This window comes from Cyprinodon tularosa, unplaced genomic scaffold (assembly GCF_016077235.1).
Source record: "Cyprinodon tularosa strain WSP-4 unplaced genomic scaffold, ASM1607723v1 ctg66, whole genome shotgun sequence".
Classification (NCBI taxonomy): Eukaryota; Metazoa; Chordata; class Actinopteri; order Cyprinodontiformes; family Cyprinodontidae; genus Cyprinodon; species Cyprinodon tularosa.
This window is the reverse complement of record NW_024039407.1, coordinates 3,010,561-3,032,503: the sequence shown is the minus strand read 5'-3', so window position 1 is coordinate 3,032,503 and position 21,943 is coordinate 3,010,561. Positions and strand designations below refer to the sequence as shown.

Genomic DNA, 21,943 nt, shown 5'->3' with positions numbered 1-21,943 from the left:
GCGAGTACCAACAAATAGGGCACCGATACCCTTTTGAGAGCCATAAGTTTATTCAACTATCGTCACCCACTCCTGGTAGGCAGTAAAACGTTCTACTGGATTCACTTTGTATTAGATTTTTTCCTGCTTCACAAAGGTAGGCAGCAGCTCGACAAAGCCATGATGGCAATTATATTACATTATTATGGTATCGGTATCGGCCGATACGGCACAGCCAGGTATCGGGTATCGGGTCCAAAAAATGGCATCGCCGCAACACTATTTAAAACACTTTTGTTAGTCCATAAATCACTGAACGGCCTGGCACCAAATTACAACAAAGACTTTCTGTCTGTGTATCAACCAGCCAGACTTCCCAGGTATTTTGGTTCAAGTCTACATGGCCAGAACCAAACACAAATCTGGAACAATAATAGAGGCAAAAACTATTTACCAAGAGGTTTTTGGACTGTTTATACGGGAACATTAAGATAAATTAAGTCAACCTTTTTTTTTAAGATTTGTTTCTGTGTACCTTTCACATTTTATTCAAGTAAAGCACTTTGAGTTGCCTTGTTACTAAAAAGCACTTTACAAAGAAACTGGTCTTGCATTTAGGAGGACAAACAACATTAGTGCAAAAGTTTACCGGAATAACACTGACTCACTCAAATAAACTAATTATTAAACAAAAGGTCAGACCAATGATGGGGAGCATAAAAAAGCTATTCAGCATCTTTATATTAGCCCTACCAATTAACCTAATTCTGTCTAGTTTTATCCACAGCTACTTAAATTTAGAGCCATCTGGTTTATCCTGTCATTCACATTGGAAGGACTTTGACCTTTCCATAAACCGAAATGTTTATGGAGAACAATTATTCCCGATTAAGGTAATTGCTTTCCCTAACTGACACGGCTTTTCTTACACAATGAGGCACTGGTACAAAATCCCCATTAGAATACCTTACAAACCACAGCAGTCTGAAACTCTCAAATCAACAACCTGACAGTTGGGCTTCATTTTTGAATGTCACTGTACGTAAAGCTGTCTGCAGGCATGGCTGTTAGGGCTTGATCAGGTAAACTGATTCAATTTCATTATAATGAAGTCAACAACAAAGGCAAAAAATACAGCAGTGATATTTGCAGAGAAAGGAGCAGAAAATAAGGAATAAAAATGAGACCTCGAAGCAGCTAAGTCCTCTTTCGCTAACAACCATTAACTTCACATTTGAGTAAGTAGGTATCATGATGCCAAAATGAGTGAGCAGGCAGACATAAGGACATCCAGAGCGTCACGGAGTATCAGACACCAGGATATAAGTAATTGATCCTGAGGGGCCCCGCAGCTTTTTCAGGAAGCTCTGTGCTGACAGAAAATTCTGAACAAAGAAACCTCGTCTTTATCAGATTCTGAAAGTATTTAAAACCAACTTTAGGTGCAGAAAACCACTCATCAATAGTTAATAGTTTTCTTATTCATCAGCAAAAAGGAAGGAAAATTTAAAAAAGAGGCAGCAGTAAATCTCAGGGGTTGTATCACACTCTTTTGGTTACAAGTAAAAAAAGAAATCATACATTTCTATTAATACTTCTCAACTAAAGAGTGCCAAAAACGTACTTTCACGACTCTACATATTTGGATCTTTGCAGTAATTTCAGCTTGTAGCTCTGTCCTCTCTCTGTATTTCTATTTCGTTTGTGTTAAGGCCCGAACACACCAAATCTGATTTTGCATCTGATCTGACAAAAAAATCGTGTCGGACGTGGTCGTGGGGTTTAGCGCTCATCGAGAGTCAATTGGCATGATCACACCTGACACAATTTTACACAAGGGGGCTTGCATAGGTCCAACTGAGATAGACCTCAGGTCTGTTTCAGTCTGAGTATGCAGCAATTCAGTGGCAGTTTCATGGGTCTATTAGTGACACAGGAAGAGAGACGCAGTTACAAAGTAAAACACATCTGCTTCGGGGGGAAAATACTAAATAAAATCTGCTGATCGCACAGGGAAAGTGTCAGTTTTGAAGTTGCACGTTTCATATAAAGTAACCGGGACAGACTCGGAAAAAAACAGTCAATGATACATTAGAAAATAAAATACTTTATCCACAGTAGGAGTTCAGAAAGACAGAAAATGGATAAAGTTATGATCCTATCTGATCCTCACAAAAACAACGAGGGAGAGAAACTGCAGTTTTAGCACAGAGACAGGTGTGGGACAAAAAATCTGCGCATCATTTACAGATGACATCGGTTGTTTCTGCAGTTTTTATTATTTTTTTTATTATTATTATCATCATATCTTTTGTTAACAGGATTTTTTGGGTATTTTTGTATTCCAGCCAAACGTTTAAGTCATGAGACCTTTTAGGTAAGGTAAGTGTAGGTAAGTGAGGAGCTAAAAGTTGGGGAACCTCTACTGAAAAACCACAGAGTCTAGATTTCACAGAAATAGTCACAATTACTTATGATAAGCTGATCAAGTGTCTGATCAGCAGAAATAAACTGCTACACTTTTAAAAGGTAAGGAAGCATTGAGGGTATACTTTTCTCACACAGCTTTCTTATTTTGCTTTAATTGTTTTTTGATAGTTAATATTATTTTAAAATCAGGGTTTTTTTTATATTTAGCTTAGATCTAGACATTTGACAGTGTTCTAAAGTGTAAAGCATTCATTATAGCAGGTTGATGTATGGGAAAAAGAGGTGATGTTTGTGTCAGGAATGCCATAATTTTTATAATGAAAGTTTTAACCTTTGAGTTGAAATAACATTCGCAAAACAACATAGTGAAACCTCATATCCTTAGTGCATGAATGTGTTGCATCTTTGGAGACAAAGAAAGAGGGGAGTATGCTTGAAATAAAGCAGCGGAGAATGAACGAAGGGGCAGAATGAGGGGCCAATGAAAAAGGGTCATGGAGGACAAGGAGGTGGGGGGGTGGCGGGGGGCATCACATCAAAGTTGTGTATGGTGGCTAGAGATTAGGGTCCGCTTTGCTGGAGGGGACTGTTCACTCCCTGAAGTGTGTGCATGTGTGCGTGAAGGGGAGGTGAGCCCCTCGGGGTCTTTCTCTGGGGGCTGCATTCCTCGTCCCTCCTGTACTTTATGGCCCCTTCCAGTCCAGAGCGAGCCTCACAGCTTAAGCAGGGCCCACTTAATACTGGGGCCATGCTGCAAACGTCTTGTTCCAAATGAAGGACCAACAAAAATCCTAAAAAAAAAACATTCATCTATCTTCAGAAAAAAACTCTACCCCTAAAACCTCTCAGACATAAACCCCAAAACTATTCCATTTCCTATATTTATATAACTTTATCTTTGCCCCTGTAGGCTTTATTAATCAGTTCATGCAGTTCATGAAAGAGTGATTCAGGCCTGTGGGCGTTAAACGCTGGCTTAGTTTCCGCCGCAGCCAAACAACATGGACAACACTTTTTAAAGATCGATCACAAGAGACCAACCACAAGCGCACCTCAAACGCTATAACAGAATCCAAACAAGAGTAAGAAAGTACAACTTTTGTCAAGAGCAATGAATGGGACAAATTGGAGCCTGATTGGTGATGGAATGAAATAAGTAAATATTAGAGAAGCTTTCAACAAATAGGGAGCTGAGATCTGCCCTGGGAATGACCTAGTAAAGAACTTTAATCTTTAACATATTATTACCTCAGATCACATTATACCTCTAAACAAATATACTGTGCAGTAGCAGCAGGCTTCTTTCTCTTCTCCTATACTTGAGCACAATACCGGTGCCATTTCAAAATGTCACTATGATCCCTTACGTAGCAAACATCGCTAACCAAGCAGAGAACAAACAGGTGTCTGGTAACACAAAGCCAGGAAGGTAAGACATTAGCAATGGCCTAAGAACAGAAGCTGTTTCTGCTGATTAGTGTGAAAAAAGTGACAAGGCCATATTTCAATAATTTAAAGGTCATTGTGGTACAGTGATAATGATCACTTCCAAGTGGAAATCATGTCATGCTGTCAGACTTTACTGTGTTTTCAGGACTGGATGTCTCAGAAATTCATTCGGCTAAAGATGCATCTGAACCACAGACTTCTCGATGCCCTTTGGGCGCAAGAGGACAACAAAGACGTGTTTGACCACAATGAACAGCAAAATTTTCTGAGAAAACAAAGTCAAACATTTCATCACACAAACACACCATACTAATATTTTAACGGTGCAGGGCCGATAATTTCGATTATTTTTACAACAGGACCTAGGCAGTGGATTATGAGCTTGTTTATATACCAAAATATTCTTTATTTAAATACGAAACCATCTGTCTGACTGCAGAAGTTAGGTGAAAACAGAGAAATCAGCAGGACATTAAACCCAATGCAGCAGCAATGCCAACAGAACAGCTGAACAACAGACAGAGTTAAAGTCTAGACCTTAACATGATTAAAAACGCTGCAGGGTTTAGACCTACAGCTGTGCAGAAGCAAACGGCTGCAGAACTAAATGAAGTGAAGTAATGTTGGAAAGAGGAATTGGAAATGAGGTGGTTCCAAAACTCTCAGTAACAGAGGTAACAGACATGGAAACGTTCCTCTACCATTCAAGCTATAGAATGGTGTTTATTATATATACATATAAGAGTTGATGGCTCTTAGACAATGGCATTAAAACACAACAATAGGCCTGTAAGCAACGTTATCTGGTGGGCCCCATATGAAGTACAACACCCTATTCTCCCCCTTCATTATTTCATCATTCCTCACCTTCACTAGACATGGATATACTTTAGTATATTCTGCTGTAAAATGAGTCTTATCGGGCTACCTTAGTGTTTCACATCACCTCCTCACCCATCTATTCGTCAACTGGCCGCAATCTTTACTCACTGTATTAGCAACGCACACCTCTTCCGCTTCGGTTCTTTGGAAGAGCGTGTTTATTTTGGGAAGTTTTTTTTCTGTTCTTCCAGCAGCTCTTCTTTCCCTTTTCTTTACTGGATTCCGCTTAAGTACCTCTTTTTGGTGGTATCCATCGTCCCTAACACATTGTATGTAACGGTTATGGTTTTAATCGACGCTCTGGATTACCAATAATTCCAAGTCGTAGTGTAAAGAATAAAATACTCAAATACATTGTTCTTTTAATATCTTTATTGCGGTTTGAAACTTATTATATAAGTGTATTTTTTACCAACCGTTTAATGAACTATACACAGTTATTAACATATTAATAAAAGTGCCACTTTCTGCTTTGCTATTGGTGTTGTGTTTACACGGCTCACCGTCATGTTGATATCTGCAATGTGTTGCGTTTTAAATAAGGTCCTGTCAGTTATCTTACTATGAGGTGGGTTTTAAGAGGAATTTTTTGCACCATTACATCTGCAATGAGACGACCTAGTCCACAATTGCAAAGGGGGCCTACCATGTGTTAGTGACGGGGCCCCTAAGCAACTGCAGTCTCTGCTTACCGATATTTACGCCATTGCTCTTAGAACATATGTAAATAAACAGTGTATTCTCATTATCAGTTCGTATGATATCATACGAAATGTTATGTACAGTATTTCGTAGGTTTTTGATGTTTTTTTCGTCGTATTTTGTCGTATTTTTACGTCTTGCCTCACGACAAGATATCAGTGCGCATGCGCATCTTACGCACCATTCAATAACATACAATTTAACATACAATTAACCCTAACCCTAACATACAAAACAGCAAGCAACCTAGTGAAAGACATCATGAAGTAATTATTGCACTGTCGAAAGCTCGTCCGTCCCAGTTTTACGTCTGTCTGCTGATCTGCTTTTTTCGTCTGGCTGGCTGCGCATGCGCACTGATATGTTTTTTTGAGGAAAAACGTCAAAAACCCACGAAATACTGTGCATAACTTTTCGTACGATTTCATACGAACTGATAATGAGAATATGTTGAAATAAAAGCTGCTCGTGCCATCCGGCCTCGTGATTAACCCCCGATGTGAGCTTCACTCGCAGATACACCAATCAACTGGTGTTGCCACCCTTATGCCCACCAATGTCTAACGCAGACATGTCAGCTCCATTCTGCATGAATCATTTACCCACATCTCTTAAGCCTGGATTGCACAAAATAACACAGTCCCCCAAGGGCACTTCATTCACTCTTTAACCAGCTTTAAGATAGAGTTTATGGAAACAATCAGTCATTTGCTGTAAAACTCTCACAACCTGGGCGTTCTTGATCTTTCTGGCACCAGAAGGTTAAAACACCGGAACTGGACACTGTGGAATGCAGTGGTGTGTTTCTGTGGATGTGTATTGATAACATCAGATCAGTATCAAACCCATCTGGAGCCCGCTGCTGTCCTGCCGGGGGGTTAATGGGCTACCAGTGTTGGGTAGTGTTTTTACTGTCATGTAATGTGTTACATACCTTTAAAAGTCCTGTTTACAACGCTGTTGAAAAGCTAATAAATTGAGGACATGTGCTGATGTTAAAATGCCAGGAGCTCCAGCTTCATTAACCTCATAAGAACTCATATGTGTTAAACTTTGACGGGGCTTTGGATCCTTACAGTTGCAACGGGGAGCTTAACCAATACGACAGCCGAGAGTGGTCATACTAGACTTTTTTATTTCCTTTGCTCTCTCGAAATAATGACATAACTATCTCGTTATCACGGGTAAAACATTAATTGTTTTCTCAAGATAACGAGATAAAAATCTCTATATGTGATAAATATAGCTATATGTGATAACAAGATCAATATCTCCTTATCACAAGAAAACAGTTATTGATTTCTCGATTTACCGAGATGATTAACCTGCATGTGTAATGAATGAGGCTGGTCAACAGCGCTGGATTCCCAATCCATCCATGCTTGCGGTAACCGTAATTGTGCAGTTGAGGTAACACGTGTGCGCAAATAACCACGTTTTTGGTTTCCTTTTTCTTCTTACTCTGTGTCAGGTCATGGTGGATGATTGGTTGCATGAAATACAGTAGAAACAAATCTGACTGTTTTTTTTTTAAATGAAAATCTTTAATCTGGACTCATTTTGGGGGTTAATGCATCTTATACCTGTTACAGGCATAACACCGGGTCTGTTTAGAAAACACCCGGCGATAAAGCCCGGAGGCATAAATCTAATTGCTTTTGAATCAGAAGTGGAAGTAAATCATCAAACAGACAACGTCGTCTCGTTACCTAAAAATTAAACACAGGATTTTTTATTACAGAATTACACACAGGCCACCATGACTTATAAATCCTCTCCCACTGTTGTGGTATTGAAGAATGTAATGTGTAATGTGAACACATCATCCCCAATCATCTCGTTATCATGAGAAAATGGCTTTCGTATAACTGGTTTTCTCGAGAAAACTGTCGTCAAAAAGTCTCTGAGTGACACAGACGCTCTCAGCTTCCGTAATCAAGCTTGCAAAGTGAATATCTAGATTTTTGCAGGAATGTTTAGATGCATTTCTCCCTAAATGACCAGTAAATTCTGCCATTGAATCAGTTATAAGTTTGTTACAACAATGAGAGGTGGTCTGCCACTGTTTATAAACTGTATTCCCCACTTGAATAAAAACTAATATAATAATAATTTAACTTTATTGATCTCACATTGGAGAAATTTACCCATGCATTTAACCCCTCTCCTTGGGGAGCAGCGGGCTGCCATTGTGTGGCGCCCTGGGAGCAGTGTGTGGCTAAAGGGTCTTGCACAGGGACCCATAGTGGCAGGCTGTGGGAGTGGGGCTCAAAATCAGAACCCCAAACTCAGAACCTCAGGATTCCAAGCTGTATGTCCTAACCACAAGGCTGCAACTTCCCCTCTAGTTAATTTCTTATATCATGCAATAACACCTTTTTTATGTGCCTCTTCCTATTTTCCTCTAACCTTACTTAATCACTATGTAACATGTGAAACTATAATATATATAAATATATAGATAACTCAGCAACACTTGTGGGTGCAGATCGTATCCCAAACCTATTTAATAACACAAGTTAATCATGGATAAATCATCTTCACGGCAGAAGAAGAAAAAAAAAATCCCCACCGTCTGTACAAGTTGAAATGCCTGAACATGTCCAAAACCAGCAAATAAGGAAGCGGTACATAATACAACATAAAAAAAAATAATAAAAAAAACACGCACGTAATATAAGAGTAATAAACAGGGAGACTCTGAAATGTTGCATTTCTTTCCAGAGAGATTTCACCCCGGTCTCAAAAAGAAGATGGAGTAAAAATCTCTGCCGCGTTAATTTCTCAATCCGCTCATGCATGATGCGTTACGCACGCTTTGTCCCGCAGCAGGGAGACGCAATTAACTGAGTTTTTCTAACCGTAAAGTTACTAACAGCTGCAAATAAACCAGTAATTGGCATATAGATGGTAAAATGTTGAGGTTTTTCCGGACTTTTAGAGTTTGTCTGCAGATAAACCTCTTACCTGAACGGGTTGGGCAGCCGCTTCGGTCCTGTTACGCTCAGCTCTCTGTGCACATGGGGCAAAGTCGAGCGACCTGCCAACTTCACATGTGCAAGAAGGAATTACAGGAAAAACAACCCCTGCGCAGCATGCAAATATTCACGCTGAGTTTAAAACAGAGGGGTTCAATTTACGCACCGTGGTTGGTTCAAGTGTTACTAACAAAAACAGCGACAGGAATAGAAGAAAAACAAACTCCCGGTGCGGCAGTTTACACACATAACCATCCGCACTTCTTGCGCGCATCCGCAGCTGAAACGTGTGCAGAGACGAAATGTTTGCTTGCTGTGAGATAAAAGCCCAACCTTGAACCAGGCACGGTGCTGGAGCTTCTGCAGACCTGATAACTATGGGAGCACTCTGCTCTGTGGAAGCTGTGCTCTGGAGCTGCGCTTATAAAGAGAACCTGCACACACACACGCAAACACAGGCTCACATCACCAAATGTACACACATGCCTGCGCACCCAGATGAACTCTTAATTACTCACGCTATTAGTTACACCCTTGCCTTCATCTAACACATGTTTTGTGCAGCCAAACGCCTACAGAACTTGTAAAAAAAAAAAAAAATTAAGATTCCAAGTAAATTTCTGAAAAGAAAGTAAAAAAAGGCTTTATCCTTTTACATAGACATCTTGAATGTTTTGCCATTTCCTCACCAAAACTCATCACCAAGTGAAAGGAGAACACGTAATCTTTAGTTGTTTTTCTTCTTCTTCTTTTTTTTTGAAAGAGTCAACACTTTATAAAACTGCCTTACATCGCAGTTACAGCTGCAAAGCTTAAAGGGGTAACACACAAACTCCACATAAAGAAAAAAAATGTTCAAGTAGTTGAAAAGCAGCAAATAAGTTAAGCCAATATATCAAGAGGAGGCCTCTAAATACTCATACCATTCTCTTTAAATGTGTACTAAGTCAAGTTTAGAATATATCAGGTCATAACAAGAAAAACAAATAAATGTATTTGTGGTTATTCTTAACAGTATTCATTTGCTTCAGGTGTATGATGCCGATGCCATGACAATAAACAAAATGCAAAGTTGCTTGTTTGCTTTCTCAGGTGGGGTGTTTCTGGGACCTTCATGCCTTTGTATAAGATTTTGCTTTTTCACTCTACCTTTGATATTGTGTAGTTTGATTTGATGTTTCAGCTGAGGTGGCTCGGATGCCTCCTGGTCGCCTCCCCGAGGTGGCATGTCCTATTGGGAGGAGGCGTCATGGAAGGCCCAGGACACGCTGGGACTATGTCTATGAGTTGGCCTGGTGTCACCTTGGGGTCCCTCAAGATGCAGCTGGAGGAGGTGTGTGTGGATCAGGAAGTCTGGTCATCTCTGCTTAGGCTGCTACCTCTGTAATGGATGGATGGATGGATGGATGGATGGATGGATGGATGGATGGATGGATGGATGGATGGATGGATGGATGGATGGATGGATGGATGGAGTTGCCGTTTAATTTGATGCTGCTAATTTCTGTTTCTGTTAATTATCTCCTTTTTTGATTTCCGTTCTTGATTTCATCTCTATATCATCTCTATAACTGAATTGTAAGTTTTTGGGAGCTGGAAGAATGTTCTTTGTCCACAAGGTGTAGATGTACTGCGGAGTCATCTACACCTTGTGGACAAAGGACTTTCTTTTGAGGACCAGAATGTTCACATTCTGGATAAAGAAAATAGGTGGTTTGAGAGGGGCTTGAAGGAAGCCATCTATGTTAAGAGAGAAAAACCAACTTTAAACAGAAGTGGTGGACTCAGATTCCAGCTTCCAAACAATTACTATTCAGTTATAGTGATGATCGCTTCCAGATATCACCACACCCCCCACCCCATCAGAGAGGAACAAAGCACCTACCCTCTTCAGCCGGTGAACAATACCTCCTTAACGACCGACCCTTAACAATCATAGACAGGTTTCAGGTATTACAGGAGACAACCCCCCCCCCCCCCCTTTAACGACAATCCCCCCCTTTAATGACCGCCCGTCAGAATCATAGACAGGTTTCAGATATTACAGGCTAACAATGGAACCAAACGACCCACTCGTCAGTTCAATTTGCATGTTTCCAAGCAATACAAGGCCTTGTCTTTAAAAAGACTCAAACTCACTGCAGATCCAGACATTTGAATTGAGAAAGCTTCCTGGAGAGGTGGCGAAATGTCTTCAAACCTTGGAAACCAAGTCCAGTGGATATTTTTCTTTTTTTACTTTTACGGAATTACTATGACCTGGAAGACTGAGAATCTTCATGAGCACCTACCTATGTACTGTATACTGAACTGGATCCCAGACCTGATTTTCTAATTTGAGTAGATTAAATTTGGTTGGATGTGCTCTCTTCATCCTCTGACATGGGAGTGGGATCGGAGCTCGTCTGCCTGGCTGTGTGTTTTCTGGACCGGTCCGCCTTTTCCAGTTGCTTTTTGTATCTCTGCTTCTGTTCTCTTGAACCCCAGTCGGCCTCGGCAGATGACCGCTCACACTGAGCCTGGTTCTGCTGGAGGTTTCTTCTTTTTAAAACAGAGTTTTTCCTCTCCTCTGTCGCTACAAGCATGCTTAGTGTAAGTGATTGCATTTGAGTCAATGAGTCGATGCAATCAACTGGTTTTCCTTAGATAGAAAACTTTGCATCAATTTGACTGTATGATCTGGTTGAACTGTAAAGTCCCTTGAGATGACATGATATGAATTGGAGCTACAGAAATAAACTGAATTTAATTGAATTAAATTGATGCATACTCGTTAAAGAGGAAGGGGCGAGAACAACATCCTGGGACTTTGTCCATTCTCGGTCTTGCTATCTTGTCAATTGGAACCGTACTAGGGCTAAGGCTGATGACGTTTCACGAGTACACGAGCACATGAGAACACAAAAGTACACATATTAAGAACGGCCTGAGAGCCAGACCTTCTCGTCCAACATCAGTGTATGACATCACAAATGAACTTTTGGAAGAATGGTCAAAAGTTCAAAAATGAGCAAAATATTTTAGAAATATAGTGTCTCTGCAATATACAAGCTAAAAAAGGGGCCATAGGAACTTTGAGATACATCAGTTGCATTTGATTTAGATCATTTGTTATCTTCGGTACTACCACACTTTATTACTAACATATAACTTCACCCATTCAATTATATTAAATCAAATAAAATCTAACAATATAACTTTTGTAGTTAATGGTGTAGAAGTCTTCAAGTCAAACCAGGTTAATTTTTTTAGGAAACACTTTTCGCAAAAGCAATAAAATAATGTTTTTAAAATCTTAATTTCTGTGAATTTCATAAAAACAATTAGTATGTAAATTTTAGTGATCTGTTTGAAAACCCGCCTATAGTTTCTCATCTCTGTCCAGGTATTCCTTTATTATTAATCTTGTTTTGGTGCACCTCAACTTAATTAATAACCTCCTAATCTATCATATTAACAATTTTATTCTCCATACCAAATTATTTCTATATTTCTAATCAATCCATGCTCAGTATCTACTTTTTTACTAAAATAAATGTTGCAGATTGGGCTCCTACTCCTTGATCAACAGCTCATTAATCTTGCCCATGATGGTCTTTTTTTATTGAACCTCTGCAAAATACAAGCATAGCTAAAACAGAGGTAAAATATGGAGACACACACAAAAAGAAAAGGTTAACACAAAAATAAACAAAGTCCAGTGGATTGTTTTTTTTAATTTTATTCTTTTATTAAGTTTTTTGGAATGAATCCTGGATGACTGAGAATCTTAACCCAAGTGTGGGAGAACATTTAAAGGAAATAGGTTAAATTATTTGTGGATATTGATAATCTTTAGAGCCTTTTTGTTTTTTGATTTGGAGATTGTCTAAAGATATTGTTCAAGTTCTGTTTTTAATACAAGGAGTTCAGGGTTCCTCCGCCCATTCTGGTCTTGTCTGTGACGTAGACATGAATGTTTTGTTTTTTTTCACTTTATTTAAACAAAGTAAGTACAAACAAGTAAGACAATAGTAACAGTAAAAATCTCTGAAAGGCATAGTAGAGGCAGATTTCAAAAATAGAAGTACAAGGCATTGTTGATAAGGAACAAAGAAAATAAAAGGAATGGCTGATAATAATGAAATAATTACATACATTGCAACAAGGGATTCATGTTAGGATTGATCAATACTGGTGGGCAAACCCATCAGTATTTCAGTCAGGTATTCGTATGATTTAATAGATTTAAAAGATTTCAAATATAACTTGAATTCAGATTAAAAAAAAACTTTAAAGATTGGGGTTGGTCTCAACACTCTGTTTGTGAATAAAGAATTTTGCTAAACACAAAATTAGGTTACATCAGAGTTCTAATGTTTTGTTTTTCAATAATATTCCAAAAGTGACCATATCTCTAGAAATAGATTCAGGAAGTGCAATTTTTTATTTGATCCAAGTTTCTAAGCAATTCCAAAATGTTTTGGTTTGATTGCATTCATAGTGCACATGGTCAATTGTTTCTATACCACTTTTTACAGAATGAGCATCTATTGTCATCAATATAAAACATTTTAAAGTGAGTTTCTTTAGCTTTTGGTTGTATGGGGAGTTTTAGATAAATAGCTCTCAGTGTTTCAAATCATTATTTTCTCAAATATGCAAAGAATGTTGTTTTTATTTATATTCCCAGGGAACAGACGTGCCTTTAGACGCGTCACTCTGATGCGCGCATGCGCAAAGCCGAACCCGGAAGTTTATCTCCAGAAATCAGCTGCGAAGCGACAGCCAGCTGTACAACTCCACTAAAAGATGCAGCTTCATTTCGCTAAAGATGTTTTACCGGACTCTGTTGGTACAGATTTCCAGAACCTGAACAAATTCAACGAGCAGGTAGAACAAGCAAATCACAACTAATCTACTTTTGAACCGTTAATCCCGGTTTTCTGATTAAATGGATTTGAAAAGCTGCAGATTTTGAACGGTATTTATAGGACTCAGCGCATTTCATGGTAATTGATCTGTTTTAGATGAAAATATATAAATGCAGACAAAGAATTAAGTTGTTTTTACCCGAGGTATTTAAATATTCACATATGTTTCATCTAATCATTTCAAACTGCTTCTAATAACCTTTGACTTTTTTATGTTCCTTTCATCATGTGACTGCAAAGTGCTGTGAAGTTTTACCCCATTGCAGATTTTTCCTGCTTCTGTTATGTATCTGCTATAAGGATGTCCAGGCAATAACCAAAGTGGATAGGCACCAGAACTTCAGGGTCAATCTAAACTGTTCCAACAGGAAAATTTATCAGCAAACCATCCATATTTTCTAAATAAAGACAAACTATACTTTCCTACAGCCTTTGCTAACAAATAAACACATATATTTAAACATCCCTAATTTCTAGATAAAAGGTATAGTGGATAAAGCTTTCAGTTTTGAGTTCTGGGGCGTAAATCTTTTCCATTGTCATTACTAACCTACTTGTATCAATAAATATTCTGCATAAAATTAATATTTACAGCAACATAAATTTGATACATTTTTATTAAAATTGTTATTGTTTTATCTTTGGTTTCACTGAAGACTCCTAGATGACTTGCAGAGACACATCATTTTCTCTTTACCCCATATAACTCAAAATCTAGCTCTGAAAAGAGAATGAATGCTGTATTTATTATCTTTGATGTTGGTATATTGATGTGTATAATTAGCCACAAAAAAATAAAATGTTTTGAATATTCCACTTGAAAGTATTACTGCTGCCACTGTCTGTTTTAGAGGGAAAAATGGTAGGGGGTGGGCAATGATTGGATAACCCCTGTGTTCAACTTGTCTAAACAATCCAAACCAACCTGGACCTGTTTTATTAACCCATAATAACATCTTATATTAACACTGGTTAGGCTCCCTCTTTGAGCATAATTTCACTGGTTACAACTAGGTCTGAATCAATTAATTGGATTAATCGATTATTGAAATAATCATCAACTTATTTAGTAATCAATTAGTAAATGGAGTATAGAAATAGACTGTAAAACATGCCTTTAGCTGGCAGAGCAACCCACATTTTGCATTTAAGATTAAAAAAACTTTTTTCCATCTGTCAATGTGCTCTATCCAGATTTCCTCAAGTGGAAAAATTTTAGTTTCCCCTGGTTTGATTTAATAAAAAGTCTTCTTTGCAGACTCTTTGGTTATCCGATTATAATCGATTGATGGAATAAATAGTCAAAAGATTAATCAATTTGTCATAATAGTTAATTGCAGCCATAGTAACAGCAAAGATCTGAAGCCAAGATTTAACTTCAACTGAAAACATGTCTGACAACACAAAGAGACTACCGGTTATAGATTTAAAGTTAGTCGTTTTCTCAATGAAAAAGTTAAAACTAATTTTCAATGGACTCTAGAATAGCACCACAGTTCTAAAGTGTTCTGGATCAGTGATTCCCAGAGTTCATAAGTGACATAAGAGGTCTCAAATTCCCCCTGAATAATACAATTGTTGCCTCAAACTAAGGAAGAGTTCATATATAAACAACCAGCAAGATGGACCGGACAAAAATTATCTTTATTGGTTCCAAAGCCAAAACCACTGCTGACCACAATATATCTCACATTTCTCCTCAACCATTTTGATGATCGCAGGAAATATTTTGTTTGCTGATTCGACTTTTTGAATGTTCATAAACCTCGCAGGGTTGTTAGTAAAGCAGTTTCCTGCAAACACTAAAACTTTGTTGTGTATTTGATGGAACGATGAGTCCTGAAGGATTGTCCTGGGATCTGTTTGAGACTTTAAACTCCAACCAATTCATGGATGGTAATCTAAAGCAGAGCAGGGGAAAAGTTCTCTCATCTTTAGATGGAAACGACCCATTGCCAGTTAATGCTTGTTTTCATGTTGTTTCTGCCAGTGTTGGAACAGCAAGTTATTGGCTTTAGGGGGTGATTAGTTTTTCTCAAAGGTCCACGCTGGTTTGCACTGAAAAGAGTCTGATTTGTTATATTTGTTTGATGTGGAACAACCAAAGCAGAAGAATTCAGCAAGGCGACAAATCTTTATATATATATAACAACATATATTTACCCAAATAACACAAAAAAATAAAAGGTGGCGTTTTTTTAAACATGTTTTTTCCTGTTTCCATAGTTCATCAAAGTAGAAAATTGAAAAAAAAAAAAGCTGTATAAGGGGCAAAAAAGATGAAACTTAAACATCTCATCTTGCAAAAATAATTGAAGTTTTAACCTCTTCAAGTATAAATTTCAATTTCAAATTTTTTTTTTTTTTTTTGTTCCTGCAGCAGTTTAGCTGTCTGATTGAAATTCTGTTCCAGTTTCTCCTGGACCCTAAAGAGGTGAGTTTGTGTGAACAGGCATTGAACTCAACTCTTGGTAACTCAACCGAAGCAAAACCCTGATTTTCTCTTTGTGCGTCTGTGCAAATGAATGCATTCTTCTGTGTGTTGTTGTGTTCAGACCGACAGATTCATGCGACGGCTGACAGAATTTGCAGGGGAACACGGGATGAGCGCCGGTCCTCTGAGGAACCTGATGAAGAGCGTTCTGCTGGTTCCTCAGGGTGGGAGAAACAAGCAGCTTTCCCTTCAAATTTAGCTCGACTTAAAGCTGCTGTCAGATTCAGTGGTTGGATCCAGACGCTTTACTGGTCTGAAACGTTTTTAAATCGGAAAACTTCTAACAGCTTCTCTGTCATTACAAACTCGAGTCCAAAATTTACACAGCTGTGTGTGAAAAAACTAAATACCCTCCATGTTCCAACATGTTGGGTGCATTAACTCACAGCTGCTGTTTTCTGTAGTCATTTACGTCTCACTGTTGGTTCTAGTTTTGATCCAATCTGAATCAGTTCATTGAGGTTCCCAGAAGGGCTGAAACAATTATCGGTTCAGTTGTGATTACTCGATTACTGAAATAATTAACTAATTTAGTAATGGATTAATCATTAACTGGAGTGTAGAGACCCTAAAACATGCCTTTAGCTGACAGAGCAACCCACTTAGAAAAAAATAACAAAAAAACAAATTTAAGTATAAAGTAGCAAAATGAACCGTTTGATATCCGATTATTAATAGAAAAATTAATAAAAGGATTAATCGATTTACATAAAATTGTTACTTGCAGCCTTAGTTTGCAGACGTTTGTTTCTGATCAGTTCTCTGTAACCTTTATAATCCAGACTGTATCCAGACTTTGACTAGGCCGTTGCAGCACCTTGACTCGGTTGTACATTTGTGTCATAGTAGATTTATTGGTTTATCCTGGACCGTCGTGGCGATGACCCAATTTCAGCCAAACTTCAGATGTGGAAAAGATGGACTGATGTTTGACTCTGAAACACCATGATAGGAAGAAGAGTTCAAGGTCATCTTAATGACTGGAAGCTGCTGCTGCAAAACAAACCCAAATAATCATTCCTCCTCTACTGTGCTTTACAGTTTTTTTTTCCAATTGTTTGATTACTAACCTGATAGCAGAAAGTGCTTCAAAAAAGAAAAAATAATTTGAACCAGATAAGCTAGAAATATGCAGTTTAATGAGGTCTGGATAATATATTTGCTGACAAAGAAGGTTTTTCCATCTGAAATACAAAACAGTATCCAGTATCTAATATTTTTTTCTGAAGTTTGACTTCATTTCTGTCCTTTCAGACAAAGATATGTTTTAAAGTCTGCATACTTGTTTTTTTAATTATTAAATTAGTGAAGATTATCTCAGTCATTGATTAATTACAATTAGCCCGACTAACTGTTTCACTTCTAATCTCATCTGTCTGAAGGTTACTGCTCCTGAATCTTTGTGCTTTATTTAGATCTGATCTTGTAAACCAAAATCAAGTTTTCTATTATAAATCCTCCAAACAAACCAAACTTGTCTATTCTTCGAGTCTCAGGTGGACATTTTTTGTGGGGTTTGTATTGTAATTTTCCCAGCACTGTATGGCTGATATTGAGGTAAACTGTAGGAGATCCCTCGCTGAGAAGGTTGGCTGGTGTTGATCTCTCTATGGAATCAAGGACTCATAGTAATTTCTAATAAAATTTTCCAAAACGTGTGGGGCTGCTGGGCGGCAGCATTTCTTCTGTAAAGTCTTTCCTTATATTTTTTCATCCTGACTTTATGCTAACACATAGCTGCATACTCTGGAGCAGTAAGTTACCTAATCTATTGCCCTATACTGCAGAGAGGGACACCAGGATGAGCCAATTGAATTTCTTTTCTTCTACATAAGACTTTGCCAGACTGCCCTAAAAGCTTTCTTTCACTTCATAATTAAACATCAATATCAATCTTTATATTTTAATGAAAGTTTCCCTGAAGTTCCAGCTGTAAAACAAAATTCTCTATTTTTTATGTTTTTTTTCTCAGGAGCTCTAAAGAAAAACCTGACGACTGAACAAGTCAAAGAAGACCTGCTTACATTGGGTAATACTTCCTTTAGATCAGCTCACATGGATGATACATGTAATAATGTTTTAGAACGGGTAAATCTTTCATTCAGGAAACTAAACAGTTGTATCTGTTGATTTCTCAGGGCTAAACGAGGAGAAAGCTGCACACTTTTCATTACAGGTAATTTATCAAAATGAGTCCTTGTCCTTTATGGATTCAATAATAGGGTTACCCTCCTTTATTCAGTGTTTGTGCAGCTGATAAACACCTATACAGGGAAAAAAAAAAACATCCTGTTCTTATCTCCATCCATCTTCGCACTAGGAGTTTGGGCAAACACTTGAGCTTTTATTTTTCATTTTTTATTTTTATTTATTTTACGGTAGCTCATATGGAAGTCCCAAAATCTCATTGTATCCGTTGCAGAATATAATGACAATAAAGGCTTTATGACTTTTGACTTTGATAAAAACACAGGGTTGTAATGAGAACTATTATATTAAGATCTTCTGGAATGATTTTATGAACATGGAGCAGATTTGACCCGGTTGTAGCACAGATCAGATCATCAAGGCTTGTTAAATTCCAACCAAAACAAAAAGTTTCAGCTTTGGAATAAGCATTTCTGTGTTCTGTAATCTGTGCAGCTACATCTGTTCTGATGGCACAGCTTGTCGTTTTATTGTGCTGGTTGCAGATGAATCTATCTACAACAAGCTTTAATAGCTTGAAAGGTTTACTTTATAATAAAGTTTTAGCTGATCAGCTAACATCAGTGAAGTGTTGCATCTCCAGCACAGGTGAAGCTGAGAAAGAGGTCCTAAGAAACCTTCCAGTCAAATCACTGAGTTGTGTTCAAAGTGTTCAAACCTCCAGATAAAACAATGCCGCCGTTAATGATTCGTATTAAAGCCGCATTCTGCTAACAGAAGGTGTCTCTGAATGCAAGGATGCAAACTAAAAACATTCCTCAGTGGAAACGTTGCAGATTTTTTGGAAGTCCGAAACTCGTCTGAGGACGTTACCATTTTATCCCTCTGTGCCCTGCAGTGGGGGGAGCACTATGCTGCGCTGTCCAGGCTCGCTGTTGGACAGACTCTGATGGTCAACAAGCTGCTGGACATGGAGTGGAAGTTTGGAGGTAAAAACCATAAAGAGTATTGGGGATGAAAATCTTCCCATTATGCCTTTTGAGACCTTAAATTATTCAAACAATCAGGACTTTATGAATAAGTAACCTATATATGTCTTCTCACTGATTGTGGTATATGACGTCTTACAGCTCTGACTTTTTCATCTGTTTTTCTAGACGTAAAGATTTGGTGATCGATGCAGGTTTAGATTTGTATCAACTTTTTTATCCTGAATTTTATTGAGAAATGTATTGTTAAAAATAATTTCTCATCTCCTCAGGTATCAATAAAAATGTATTTTTAGTGTTAGAAAAAGCAAAGCCTTGTTCGCTAATCTTTAGTGATAGTAGGCCTCTTTACCATCACCCTAATCTTTAGCTCTCTCCTAATGTTTAGCATCAGATTATTACCAAGACTCACGCTGGTTGCTTAAAAACATTAGTGTTCCTTCCAGTCAGAATTACACTTTGATCACATTAAAATATATTTTCTGTCAGCGTACTTTTAAATAAAGGACAGCAGTGTCAAAAAAAGATCTTATGTAATCCATGCATATAAAAGAAAATGTTGAAATAAAAAGCTTTCACTGGGTACCAAGACACCTTGGAAGAAGTCTTGGTTTTCCATTTTTTCCAGGTTTGGAGAAAAAGGAGGAAAAAAGTATGAAAAATGTTTCAAAAGTTTCATTCGTCTTTTTTTTCTCACTTCGTTATTTCCATGTTTTGTCTTTAAAGTGAGATAATTTATCAGAATCTGTGTTCATTTTATTGTAAAACTTTTCTGCATCAGTACTACATAGAGATCCTAGAGAACTAAGAGTCTTTTCTTATTCAAACAGTGACTGTTGGCACCAGTGAAATCCAAAAAGTGGGAAACGTTTTTCTACAGGTAGGAATTTTTGTAAATGACCTATAGACGTGAAATTCTTTATTTTATCATAAATATTAACTTTCTTGCAGTTAAAGCTGGTGGTGAGAAAGGGGAAATCCACAGAAAATGTTTACATGGGTGAGTCACTGAACATTTAGATTTTTCTTCCTGAGTTTTAATTTATTTAAAAACTGCTGTTCTTCTGCCTGGGTTACGCTCTGAATAGAGGCCACAGCTTAAACTTAAGTTTTCTATGACTCTGCCTCCTGTGGCCAAAACACAGAACTGCAACACTTTTCTGCTCATTCTCATCCCTCACATGCAAGTTTTTATTTTTTACTTTTTCACCTTACAACTAAAAAGTAACGTAGAATAGAGATAGAATGAAGCAGAGTGATGAAAAGTTGTTTGTCCTCCGGCAGTCTAACTCTATAGCAGCATAACTATAGATAGCTCAGGATAACCTGAGCCACTCTACCTATAAGCTTTATCAAAAATGAAAGGTTTAAGCCTAGCCTTAAAAGCAGACAGGGATTCTGCCTGATGGACTAAAACTGTTAGTTGGCTCCACAGGAGAGGAGCCTGATACCTAAATGATCTGCTTCTCATTGCAATTTTAGTCATTCTAGGAACCAAAACCTGCAGATTGATAGCAAATTTCTTCTTCTATGGACATAAGGAACAATCGGTTCTCTGAGATAAGATGGAGCTTGGTTATTTAGGGCTTTATATGTGAGAAGGAGGATATTGCGTTCTATTCTGGATTTAACAGGAAGCCAAGGGAAGCTAAGATAAGAGAAATCAGTCGCTCTTTTAATTTTCACCAGAACTCTGCCGTAAAGTAAAAGCAAATAGATGGACTAGTTTTTAAGCATCAACTCTGGACAAGAAAAAAAAAAAAAACATTTTTTTTCCAATTTACAGAGATGAGTGAAGGAAATCCTACAGACCTGTTGGATATGGGGCTTCTGTAAAAAAAAAAAAAAAGGGAATCATGATAATCTAATTAAAATGAACATGACTCCAAGAGAAAGAGAAAAGTATTAGCAACTAAATATGGTTTATTGAACATATGTCTTGTTAGTAATTGACTTGATTTGTGATCATCAGTTTGACTTATGTTGTTTTCCTGATATCTGGCTGCAACATGAAGATTATGTTAGCATAAATGAGGCAACTCCCTCCATCTTTTTAATTTTCCCTTGCCTAGAAATTCTGGGTGAGGAGGAGAATTAGGAACATGTTTATTGATTAATTTTAAGCCTGTTAATAGTTACCCCATTCAAATTGTAATCAATAAATTAAAGCTAATTTGTGTTATTTATTTGTCAGGTATTTTCCCAAAAAAAAAAAAAGAAATATGGATTTCTAAAAGTCACTTGGTTGGATCAGATTTTATTTAGGGTTTCTAGAATAAAAAAGAACAGCACATATTTTCAAATTTAAACATTTTCAACAAAACCTTGTATTATTTCCCTTCTGCTTCCCAGATTTGCACCATTTTTCGTTGGGTTATCACATAAACTTTTGGTTCCAATAACAAAAAAAAAAAGTAAAAATAATCAGAGATGTGTACCAAACAACCACATCTAAAAACAAATGCCATCCCTTATATTTATTTGGTCTGTTTGGAACTTTATTACCATTTCTCTCATAATTTTTTAATCTTCTTCTCTTGTCTCCTCTAGAACTGACGCTGCCTCAATTTTACAACTTCCTGCATGAGATGGAGAGAGCAAAGGCCAGCATGGAATGCTTTTCCTGAATGCATGTTTATGTGCGTGTGTGTATGTATGAATTTGAGAAACTGCCAAACGTTTTTACTTGATGTGCAAATAAACACAATTTAAAAGGAAACTGTTTTTTATTTTCATTTTGAAACAACCAGAATGCATGAGGATCAGTGTCCAGGAGCCTGTGGCGTAATGAGCAGAAGTAAACTAAAAATTAACTCTATAATTTACCTGCAGATAGTTTCTAACACATTTAACCTTTTTAAAGATTTTACTAAAGTGTAAAAAAGTTTCAGAAGTTGGTGCCTAATAAAGTGAATGCTCAGCATTCTCTGGAAGTGCTGAGCTTATCATCCCAATCAAACTGCAGCCTAAAAGAGAACT

General features: G+C 37.5%; 2 protein-coding genes across 4 annotated transcripts in view; one reads left to right on the top strand and one right to left on the bottom strand.

Annotated features, from left to right (window-relative positions):
* Positions 1 to 8,869, bottom strand: part of dnmt3bb.1 (DNA (cytosine-5-)-methyltransferase 3 beta, duplicate b.1) — an 82,398-nt gene extending 73,529 nt beyond the window's left edge. For all 3 annotated transcript variants that reach the window (XM_038309344.1, XM_038309347.1, XM_038309345.1), the window contains exons 1-2: positions 8,649 to 8,869; positions 8,410 to 8,482 (exon numbers count right to left, since the gene is read on the bottom strand). In XM_038309344.1, the coding sequence (XP_038165272.1) occupies positions 8,410 to 8,482; positions 8,649 to 8,694 (119 nt within the window). In that variant the 5' untranslated portion in view covers positions 8,695 to 8,869. The remainder of the gene's footprint in view (positions 1 to 8,409; positions 8,483 to 8,648) is intronic.
* Positions 8,870 to 13,146: 4,277 nt separating this feature from the next.
* On the top strand, positions 13,147 to 21,683 carry commd7 (COMM domain containing 7). Its single transcript, XM_038309210.1, has 9 exons — positions 13,147 to 13,292; positions 15,714 to 15,767; positions 15,889 to 15,991; positions 17,800 to 17,856; positions 17,966 to 18,003; positions 18,874 to 18,964; positions 19,795 to 19,844; positions 19,916 to 19,964; positions 21,515 to 21,683. The coding sequence occupies exons 1-9, from the start codon at positions 13,212 to 13,214 to the stop codon at positions 21,589 to 21,591; spliced, it is 600 nt and encodes a 199-aa protein (XP_038165138.1). The 5' UTR covers positions 13,147 to 13,211; the 3' UTR covers positions 21,592 to 21,683.
* Positions 21,684 to 21,943: the final 260 nt, after the last annotated feature.

Bases quoted from the DNA above. Each gene is read 5' to 3' on its own strand.
- commd7 (XM_038309210.1), top strand. From the start codon at position 13,212: ATGCAGCTTCATTTCGCTAAAGATGTTTTACCGGACTCTGTTGGTACA. The intron at 15,992-17,799 runs GTGGGAGAAACA...TTTTTTTCTCAG, and splicing joins CGTTCTGCTGGTTCCTCAGG to GAGCTCTAAAGAAAAACCTG. The intron at 19,965-21,514 runs GTGAGTCACTGA...TGTCTCCTCTAG, and splicing joins CACAGAAAATGTTTACATGG to AACTGACGCTGCCTCAATTT.